The following is an 11,320-nucleotide window of genomic DNA, read 5'->3' as shown; positions in this document are numbered from 1 at the left end:
AAGTGTCTTTCTCAATAACTCTAGCTACGTAAGGGGATAGCCACCAAAATTGCAAAACTTGCATTAGAGTATCGATTTTTTCTACAAGGATGCTTCTAAATATTATAGAAAAGTTTTGTTGGCCCAGGTGGCGTCTCAAGAGGGGAGGAGGGGTGGAATTGAGATATAAAATAAAGATTTAACCACTTATGGTACAATTAAAAATATGCAAATGACAAAAATAAAAGCACATGCACACAACTACAAAAGAGCTCAAGAATTATCATTATTGAGGTTCCCCTAGTAATAAATCACTGTCCAAGAACCTTTGCTCTGGAAATTTTCACTAATATGCTCTATTAGCTGAAAATACAAATAGATTTTGGTTCTCTTTAAACTAAGTGTAATCCCTAATTATATAATACACAATCTCTCATAAAGAGATCTAGTACATCTAGATTTTAGCTCTAGCGTACAATCCCTTCCTAGATTCCAGGCTCTATAATACCAATAGTTCTAGCTTTCAAGGTACTAGAGAACTTCTTACTAAGAAATTAAAAATACAAATGATAAAAATGAAACTTACAACTTCCTTTTGGAGAGATAACCCTTCCCTTGGTGAGATCCAAGCTTCCAAACTTTAAACACGTGGAATAAGATATGTGGAGCTTGATGGAACTAAGAATGATGAGAAATACAAGAGGATTTGAAGAGATTTGGTGGAAATGAGATTTTTTTTTCTTGCAAAGGGATAAAATAAGAAAGTTTTACTTGAGAATATTTCTCCAAAGTATAGCCATGCCAATGACAACTCAAATTATGCTCCTCAAAGAGTTTGTGAGCTTATATAAAAGTTTCCTACCTAAAATAGTCATTATTAGATGGTATAGAAAAAAGTACACAAATTGTTGATCAGTTAATGAAAAGGTGTGATCGATAAGTTGAGCCCCAACAACTATAGTGTTACCCTTATGATCGATCATGCTAGATGGGTTCATCATTCAATGCAAAAAGTTGATTGATCAAACTTTTATAAACCAGCCTTGCAAGATTTTCATTGGTAGATCACGCGTGGATAGGTTGAACGATCATGCTTTATAACTTCTACCTACAACAATTTGATTGATCTATCATGCCTAGGGGGGGTTGATTGATCATGCTTTATAGACCTATTTTTCTGCACACTAGTTGATCGATTATGACAACAAGTTGATCAATCAAATGTTATACATATGCCTTTTGCTAAGGTATGATCAATCATTCTTTATAGTTCATCGATCATATTGATTTGCAATGTATACCATTAAGTTCAAAGCATGACTAATGCTAAAAAGATTGATTTAAAGGTTCTAAAACATTTGAATGAGCTCTTAAATGAATATTTGTGCATAAGAATTGGCTACTTACATAGCTAAAGTATATGAGATTTTCTTTCTAACTTTAACTATGGGCTTTAAATATTTGTTTGTTTTGTTGGCCCAAATGGCTTCTCAAGAGGGAGGGGGGGGGGGGGGGGGGGGATGAATTGAGAATATCAAATTAAAATAAAGTTATGTGTGTAATAAAAAATTATACGTAAAAGAAATTCAATGTAAATCAAAACATGCATACACCATAGGAGACAAGAATTTTTTGTATCATTTCTATATTGGTATTCACCACCCAAGAACCCTTGTTTGAGAAATTTCACTATTTAAAAACTATACATAAGAGCAATTCAATGTAAATCAAAACATGCACACACCATAGGAGACAAAAGATTTTTTTGTATCGTTTCTTTATTGGTATTCACCGCCCAAGAACCCTAGTTTGAGAAATTCCACTATTTAAAAACTCTAATAGCAAGAATTATACAAATAGATTTTGGCTCTCTTTTAATCCACGTGTAGCTCCATACACATTTTTTACTACAACAATCTCCCCAAGAGATCGTTGCTAGATTATACTCTAGCTGGCCTTTTCTATCTTGATTGTAGAGGTTCTAGATGAACTTTTTTCAACTTTAAGAAAAAAAAAAAAGGAAAAATGTTCACCCTTACTTGGAGAGATTCTTATCCTTGAGAGATCCAACCTTCCTCTTCCTTAGCAACAAAATGTGAAGTGATTGAAGGAGTTTGACTATATGAAGGCAAGGATGAGATGGTCCACAATTTTACTCTAAAACACTTTTGAGAGATTTTGAAAGATTGAGAATAAAAGCTTGAAGTATTTGCTAATAAATGCTCATTAACTTCTCAATATACGATTTGGTAGGGTATTTATTACTCCCCTAACTCAAACTAACGTTATTTGCTTGTTTGCAAAAAATAGTACCTTGATTGATCGATCACTATAGAATGATTGATCGATCAATCAATAATAGTCACTACTTTTCTATTAGACAATGACTTATTGATCGATGGACTGATCGATCGATATGTTACCATGGTCTAGAAAAGTTATTGATCAATCATAATTCCCTTTGGCTTTGCAATACAAGTATGATCGATTGGTACATTTCCTATGATCGATCATGCATGTCCCTCACTGGCAAGATTCTATCTAATCAATCAATCTGGAACAATGATCGATCATTCCATGTAGATCTTTCCTAGGCAGAATTGATTGATATCCAAATGGGATGATCGATCATGCTTTATAGCATGAAATGACCATGTTTTGGATGATCAATCAATCAACGTTGGTTGATTGATCGTACTTTATATTTCTGGCTTACACACTTCTGGATAATCGATCATTGGTAGAGGTTGAACGATCATTCCAGTGCCAAGATGATCGATCAATCCAAATGGGATGATCAATCATGCTTTATAGCATGAAATGACCATGTTCTAGATGATCGATCAATTAAGTATGGTTGATCGATCATGTTTTATATTTCTAGCCTACACACTTCTGGATGATCGATCATTGGTAGAGGTTGATCGATCATTCCAGTGCTAGTTCAACTGTGTTTACTTTTAAAGCATGAGAATATTTTTCTCTAAGTGCTCTAGCATTTTCTAAGTGATGTTTATTATGTTCCTAAATATGTCTATATGCAATTTATGACCTAACGCTCCAAATCACAATTGTACTCAAAGAAGGGAGTTTAGGAATACTCTTTTACGTTTTGATTGAGTTTGGGCATTTGACTTTTATATTTGAACTCTAGTCTTCTCGTTGTCTTCTTCTTTGTGGGTGTTTCTTCAAGAGATATCCTTCAATGATGCTTAAGGTCTTGTGTAGGCTTGATCGTTTTGAAGCTTTAGACCTTGAGATGCATTAACCCTTGAAGGTGAAGTATTTAAAATACTTAGTTTTGCAAATTGTTAGATTCAATTAAATTTTTTTATTATAAAAAACAACATGGGAGTCAACCTATGGTCAACATGTCTCCTTTGTGTAAGTTCTTCTTAACACAAATATTCTTCAATATGTTTTTGCTTCGGCTCTTGACTTGGTAACTTGATTGACTATTATTTTATGTTGAATTTTTATCGTAGACCTCACAATATTTGTGTTAAAAGACATGTGTTTAAATATATTGATAAAAAAGTTAGCAAAACAATTTCATGCTACCTATTTTGTTATCATTAAAATAATGGAGACCAATACTATTTTACCATTGGTCTAACAATCTTTCCCTTTTTCATTTGAAAAATTTCCTAGCTTGAAATTTATATACATTAAAGGGATATTTTGATAATTTTTTTGGAATGATATGATGTTGCCAAAAAGATCATATCTCTACGCATATTCTCAAATTCATCAACCATATGAAACAAAGTACTAATCTTCTATCATTACTACACAAGTACTTAATTCCTTAAAATAGGTTTCCCCTAGATTCTTGCATGCACGATAATTTACTCCCCCTTAATCCACAACACACTCCTCCCCCCTCCCCCCTCTCTTTTTGTCATACTTAAAAAAGATTATACTCAAGTAAGACAATAGTACAAACTCTATGAGTAAAAAAAGAAATATGAATAAGATTTGTAGTAGAAGCACCACTGGTGTTTACTAAAATGCAAAAAATAAAATAAAAAAATACGGGTAATGTCTATCCTCGGCCTCATTTTTGAATTTTCAATTTTGATATAATTAATTTTTTTTAATTTTTTTCAAGTTATAAACTTATTAGCCCTCCTCGTAGCTTAGAGAATCAATCAAATTCTAAGGGCTATGTGAAAACATTTGCTCATTGAAATTTGATAAAAACAAATTTAATTTTGATTAGCATAATTTGACCAATTCTCGAGTAAAGTGTTATCCAATTTTAATGTGTTTACACCAAGAATGGTCAATCGGGTTCTTCATTAAGTGACTCTCAAATTATCATAATAGATAGAAGATTTTTTTTTTTTTTTTTTCATTCATAGAAGTTGTGCATAACAACTCACAAATAGTTACAAACTCAGCCTTTTGTCTTTTCAATCTTCACTTCCCATGTTTACATATTGTGGAGAGTTCAATAGGTGAGGTCGCTACATAACCTTCAAATTTCGAAGTGTTATGGTTCGTAGAGGCTCGGAAAGAGGAGGAGAGTTCCGAGCCAAGAGTTCACTAGACACATGATGCATTGTAGGTCGAGTCCGTGGATTGGGCAGAGTGCATCGCAATGCCAACTTCATCACAAAAACCAGCTCTTGCGCCAGTAAACGTGTCGGAGGAGGAAGCCTTTCATCTAACGCTTCTACCAGAAGCATATCCCAATCTCCTTTCTCTAACCTTGAGACAATCTCGCCTGGGTGCTTCCCCATTGCGATTTCTAAAGCAAGAACTCCGAAACTGTACACGTCACATTTCTCTGTCACCTTCATTGTTGTAGCAAGCTCTGCTCAAAGTACAGAAAACGAAAAATGAAAGATGTCAGTCAGTCTTTCTTTGCTGCCCCTCCCTGAGCATCGAGATCAACCAGAGTTATCTTAGTCGATGAATTAGAATCCAATTGGATTAATTGTAAGTAAATGAACTTACCTGGAGCTATGTAGCCATAGGCGCCGACTGGTGCTGTCCAGAGAGAGTCATTGGGTTTCAACAATCTCGCCGTGCCGAAGTCGGAGAGGCGAGGTTCATACGCTGAATCCAGCAGGACGTTGTTTCTGGATATGTCGCGATGCACAATTGCGGGTTTGCAGTCATGATGGAGGTAGGACAGAGCGTGAGCAAGCCCTTTGATGATCTTCAATCTCGTCACCCAGTCCAAGTTCCTTCCTTCTTCGGCGTACAAAATACCACCCAGACTACCCCTCTCTACAAAATCGTACACCAGAAACATGCTCCCGTTCATGGAGCAGAAGCCATAGAACTTGATAATGTTCCTGTGCCGGATTTCTGTCAAGGCCCTTATTTCGCTCTCGAAATTCTTCTTGTCTATATCAGAAAACCCGTCGTCGGAAGACTTGTGGAGGCGTTTCACAGCGACAATCTCGCCCTTGGGAAGTAATGCTTTGTATACGGATCCCTGCCCTCCTCTCCCTATAATGTACTTGTCGTCGAAGTTCTCGGTGGCGGCAACCAGGTCCTTGAAAGCTAATCTCCCATCAAAATTCCATATTGAAAAGGAGCTCTCTCCGGTTGAGGTGTAGTTTTCTTCATCCGGCGTTTTGGACCTACGCCGATGCAGAACAATTATGACTGCTGCTGACAGAAGAATGGCAACTAAGGCTACTGGCACCAGGACGGCGATTATCACTTTCCAGTTGGTTTTCTTGGACCCATTTTTTGAGGAAACAGAGCTGCTGCAAGGCTTCAAACCTTGCACTTGTTTATTACTGCACAAACCAGGGTTACCCTGTAATTCTTCACGAGATGCTTTTACAAATGCCTGAGCGTTCGGAAGAGGACCGCTGAGATTGTTGAAGGAGATATCAACTTCTCGAAGACCGAACATGTCCCCTAATGGTGGGATTGAACCCGTGAGCAAGTTATGGGAGATATTAAGCTTCTCCAACTGTCTGAAACTGTCAAATTGCGAGGGTATGCTCCCAGTTAGCAAATTCTGGCTTAGGTCCAGCTCCGTCTGTAGGAATGTCAGACTGCCCAATCGAAAAGGGATTGAGCCATTTAATTTGTTCATGCCCAGTTTCAAGGTAATGAGGTTTTGGCAATCTCCGAGCTCATCTGGTATCGGGTGGGTTAAATTGTTTCCAGACAGGTCCAGTTTCTGTAAAAGTGTCGATTGCCCAATCCTTGCTGGTATTTGCCCAGAAAGCTGATTACGACTCAAATTCAAATCGTACAAACGAGATGATGAATTGAAGAGCTCTTTAGGAATTTCCCCTGTCAATTCATTGGATGCAATTCCAAAGACTTCTAGCTGCTGCATCCGTCCGATTGCTGCCGGGATTGTTCCAGAAATTGAATTTCCAGATAATCTGAAGGAGGAAAGCGACTCACAATCTGCCCATTTCGGTGACAGTTCACCGTAAAGTCGATTGTTGCTCAAATCCATATAATCAAGATCGGGGTAAACACCGAACGCTTCGCTGATGTTTCCGTCGAGCAGGTTGTTTTCGAGCCGGACCCTGGTTAAGCCTGTGCAATTTTTGAGGCTCTCGGGAATGGGACCGGTAAACTTGTTGTTATCGGCTGTAATATATACAAGTTCTCCACCTTCGCAGATTCGTGGAGGGAGCCGCCCAGAAAAATTGTTCGCGGCGAAGCTAACATTTTTAAGGAAAGGAGGCGCAAAATCTTCGGGTATAGTACCAGTGAGATTGTTCGACGGTACATAAAAGAGAAGTAAATTTTGCAGACTGGTTATTGTGGAAGGCAGGGATCCCTGAAGATTGTTTCCAGACAAATCCAAGAACTCGAGAGTGCTGATATTGCCTATCTCGTCTGGAATGATTCCGCTTAATTCATTTCCGAAAAGGCTTATGTTCTTCACCGAATCTAGCCTCCCTATGGTAGAAGGGATTGGTCCGCTTAGTTGGTTATCGGACAAGTCAAGGATTATCAAATCCGTCAAGTTCCCAATCTCTGCGGGTATCTGACCTGAAAACGAATTATCGAACAGGAACAAGTACTGAAGTTTACGAAGGGACCTAACTTGAGGAGGGATTTTTCCTGTGAAGTTGTTGGACTGCAATTGCAAAGAAATGAGCCGTGTCCAATTGGATAAAAAATATGGGTGGATTTCGCCGGAGAAACGATTTCCAGATAGCCCGATTTCGGTGATTTGAGTAAGTTTAGACAGAGAAAGGGGCAAGACACCAGAGAGTCGGTTGACCGCCAAGGCGAGGTAGGTGAGGTTGGTGCAAGAGCCAAGTTCATCAGGGATGGTGAACTCCAACCCTGCGTCAGTAAGCTCTAGTCGCTGAAGCTTGGTGAGATTTCCAATTGAGGGTGGTATTGGTCCCTCCAACGGATTGTTGTTCAATTCTAGGACTTCGAGGTTCGAGAGAGAGCCAATTTCAGGAGGGATGGAACCATTTAGACTGTTATATCCCAAACCAAGGTGCCGAAGCTTGGTGAGATGAGCGACTGTCACTGGAATCGATCCCTCAATGGTGTTGTCAGTGAGTTTGAGGAATTCCAAATTCTTGAGATTAGTCCAGAGTTCCGAAGGTATGGGGCTCGCGATAAGATTCTCACTCAGATCCAGATAAATCAACTTTGGGCAGTTGAATATGAAGGGAGGGAAATCGGTAAGATTGTTGAGATAGATAACGAGGCGAGTCACCGACGGCAAACCTGAAAAACGAAGTGGGTCTGGTAAATTAAGGTAGTTACCACCAAGGTCGAAGTTCCATACCTTTCGGAGATTACTGAGCTGATATGGGATATTTCCGGTGAAGCTATTGTTGTTGAGGCGGAGCACACGGAGCTCCAAGAGGTTCCCAATCTCTGCCGGGATCGACTCATTGAAATTGTTGGTACCCAGATCAAGATAGGTGATTTTCTTCAGACTTCCGATTTCAGAAGGGAGTAATCCAACAAGATTGTTGACATCGAGATCCAATCTCACGAGATTCCGGAAGGCGGAAAAATTGAATTTCTCGAGTGTGCCGTCGAGTTCCGATTGAGGCAGATTTATCTCCACGACGCTTCCGGCGGCATTACATTTGATTCCAGTCCATCTGCACGGACTGGAGGAGCCATTAGCCAAAGTCCACGAGATTAGGGAGTGAGAATTTAAGCTATCTTTCCATCTTAGCAGAGCCCGAGCTTCATCTTGAGCTGTGACATTAACCAAAACGGAAGAGCAGAGAATAAACAGGAAGCACCCTTGTAGCTGTGGCCTCATGGTTCTTCTTGCAGTGAAACCCAGTCACTGGTCGTAAATGCGAGGAACGGGGCAGAGGAAGCATGAAACAGAGGAGAGGAATTTAAGAAGTAGATATATTGCTCAGCTTCTTCTTGGAGTTGAAAGTAGACACATCACAGAACTGCTGTAGTTTCTGTAATGGTTTTAAACCAGAAGAAAATAACACGATTTTTTCTGCGATGTGAAACACGGTGGCCATAAGCCGCCTATAAAGACCGCGGAGAAGCACTGAACGTCTTGACCGGAGTGTCCTTGTTGACTTTCATTTGCCCGCGTCGTCTTCTCGGAATTTGCTGGATTTTGACGAAAAGTATATCGACCGTCCTGTGCCGATTGCTAATCACCTATTTCTTATCAAACAGGATAGACATCAATCGAAGAAATCCAAAAAACGCTCTGTCTGAATTCTGAAAAAGATGTGTTCGGACTTGAGAAAAAAGTGGGTCTCATACGTTCAGGAATGGCCAATGGTTAAGCAAATTGTTGCTTTCTTACCTGGAGTCCCACTTTTTGTTTTTTTTTACAGAGGGGAAGGAAGACCAAGACTGGTATTGGGTTGTCCAAATAGTAAGCTATTCTCCGCATGTTTTCACTTGTCTTCCTCAAAGCTCTCTGGATGTTGTAAATTCTAGAATCCAAACTGTAGAATTGATCGTCCCTTCCCTGTCGCTAAAGTTCCAAACATCAAAAGGAATCAACAAGCTTTAACCATGACTATCCACTTAACCAGACAAAAAATTGACTCCAGGAAGGAAGGGAAGGAAGACCCCTGTTCCTTTGGCTAAACTCTTTTATCTTTCCTTCCATACTTGAAACTTTTCAACAAAATTGAGTAGACATTCAACTTCATTGTCCCACAGTGTTGGTTATAGTTTGTTAATGAATATTTATGATTATAATTGACTGTTCTATGAATGAAATTTAATAACAAGTATGGTGGTACATCTACTTTTAAATTGTGCCTTAAAAAGATTATAATGGCGGAATGTTGTAATCTCCAAGAGGATTTGTAGCTATCTTGAGACTACAATCACATCTGCTCTACATCAGATTATATAAGCTATGGTGAGACACCACTTCCTTTTACGCTATTCTACAGGCGCTCCAAACCTATAAATATTGGTACTTTTAGCATTTATAAATAAAGTTTAAGGGGGAGAATTAGAAAAGGTCCATAACCCTAGTCAAGCCTCTTCCTCTGGGCTTAAGTTTGCCCATACGTCTCTTTCTCTTTTCCTCTTCCTTCTCTCTCCCTTGGTCTCTTCTCTCCTCTCTCCCAAGAGTTAGAATTCTTCTCTTCTCTCGTCTCTCGCAAGAATTAGAGTTCTTCTCTTCTCTCCTTCCCTTGAGATCTCTTTTGTTTGTGTTGTCCCTAGAAATCAACATGATTGACCGATCATTACCAGGGGATGATCTACAAATTAGAATTCCCTCTTGTTGTTCAATACAAGTATGATTGATTAGTGAACTTCTTACAATCGATCATGTAATATAAAATGATCTTGTTCTTGATGATTGATCAATCAACTAAGATTGATCGATCATGCATTATAGTCTTGGCTTGCACACTTCTGGATGATTGATCATTGGCAGGTGTTGATCGATCATTCCAGTGGCAGTTCAACTAAATTGACTTTTAAAGAAGCATGGAAATGATTTAAGATAAGTGCTTTAACATGTTTTAGAGGATATGTGTGATCTTCCTAATTATGTGTACATGCAATGTGTCCTAAAGCTCGATGTATACCATTGTGCTTTAAAGAAAGGAGTTAGAAAAACTCTCTTACATATTTGACTGAGTTTTGATATACATCAATGACACTTGAACTTGAGTGTTCACATTGTCTTCTTCCTCATGGGTGCTTCTTCAAGAGATGTCTTGCAATGTTGCTTGAGCTCTTGAGTAAGCTTGATCGTTTTGAAGTTTTAGACCATGAGATACATTGACTCTTGAAGGTAAGGTATTTGAAATACTTAGTTAGTAAATTGTTAGCTCTATTAAGTTTTGTTATCATCAAAATCATGAAAGGAGTCAACCTATGGTTAAGTATCTCACCCTTTTTTATGATGACAAAACCTAACATGGAAAAAATAAAATAGGTCTAATTTTCCATCTTTTTTTACCCATTTTTTTCATACTCAAAAAGATAAAAAAAAGTAAGCATGTGAGTACGCAAAAAGTGTGGCTCAAGGACTTATCTCTCTCTCTCTCTCTCTCTCTCTCTCTCTCTCTCTCTCTCCCACACACACACATACAAACATATATATGTATATATATATATGAAAATGAGTACAAAAGGTGTATTGAGATACAATGCTTTGAGTAATAAAAAGTACATGTATATGAACATGTTGAGTACCATGGAGACAAAAAATGGAAACACCAAGATAGCAGTGAAGGTTCACACCAAAATCCTTAGAAGAGGGAGCTCGAGGAGAACCTAGATTAACCTAATTTACTCTAGTTTATGCTAATTCCGAACTTGCTTTATTTCTCCATCCTTACCCCTTAAATAGGGTAATTAACATCAACATAGGTTAGGGTTATAAAACCCAATTCTACCCCTACCTTTAAGTCTTATTACAAATCAATAAAATTCGAAATTAAAAGCAACATAAATAATAAAAGTAAAGTAGATGACTCAGTCTTATTGAGTCCATAACATCTGCCCCCCCTTGGAGATCGAGTTTGTCCTCAAGCTCGGAAGCTGGGTAGACCTGGTGGAAGTTGTTGAGCCGCTCCTATTCTGCGTAGTTGTGGCCGATTGCTGCCCAGTAATGGCATGTAGGGAGATGTTCGGTGATTCTTCCTCAATCATATCCTCTGTCACCTTGATATCCTCATCTTCAACCTTATCGATCAAAAACAATCTTTTGCACTGATGCCCAACCCGATATGGTTCATCACAGTTGTAACACAGATTCTTAGCCCGTCGTTCCGCCATCTCAGCACTTGTCAATTTTTTTATATAAGGAGGTGTAGGATGACTAGATCTCGAATCCCCTATCAAAGTAATACCCCGGTTGTTTCTCGGAGGAATTCGTTCCCTTGACCATGGAGGTCGTCTGTGCTGTGCCTGCTGT

General features: G+C 38.7%; 1 protein-coding gene across 1 annotated transcript; it reads right to left on the bottom strand.

Annotated features, from left to right (window-relative positions):
• Positions 1-4,365: 4,365 nt before the first annotated feature.
• Positions 4,366-8,442, bottom strand: LOC137950928 (MDIS1-interacting receptor like kinase 2-like). The gene is made up of 2 exons (XM_068797595.1): positions 4,942-8,442; positions 4,366-4,798 (listed from the first exon to the last, which is right to left on the bottom strand). The coding sequence occupies exons 1-2, from the start codon at positions 8,213-8,215 to the stop codon at positions 4,449-4,451; spliced, it is 3,624 nt and encodes a 1,207-aa protein (XP_068653696.1). The 5' UTR covers positions 8,216-8,442; the 3' UTR covers positions 4,366-4,448.
• Between the last annotated feature and the right edge of the window lie 2,878 nt (positions 8,443-11,320).

Source organism: Aristolochia californica, unplaced genomic scaffold, assembly GCF_029961685.1.
Source record: "Aristolochia californica isolate CCGP_79_NKW_82.1479 unplaced genomic scaffold, dmAriCali1.0.hap1 SCAF_1, whole genome shotgun sequence".
Taxonomy (NCBI): domain Eukaryota; kingdom Viridiplantae; phylum Streptophyta; class Magnoliopsida; order Piperales; family Aristolochiaceae; genus Aristolochia; species Aristolochia californica.
Note: the sequence above shows the minus strand (reverse complement) of the source record. Positions and strands in the feature narration are given on the sequence as shown.

What these genes read in the sequence shown, in the direction of transcription:
- LOC137950928 (XM_068797595.1), bottom strand. Translation starts at nt 8,215, where the DNA reads ATGAGGCCACAGCTACAAGGGTGCTTCCTGTTTATTCTCTGCTCTTCC. An exon ending in CTATGGCTACATAGCTCCAG is followed by an intron (nt 4,799 to 4,941) that starts GTAAGTTCATTT and finishes TACTTTGAGCAG; the next exon opens with AGCTTGCTACAACAATGAAG.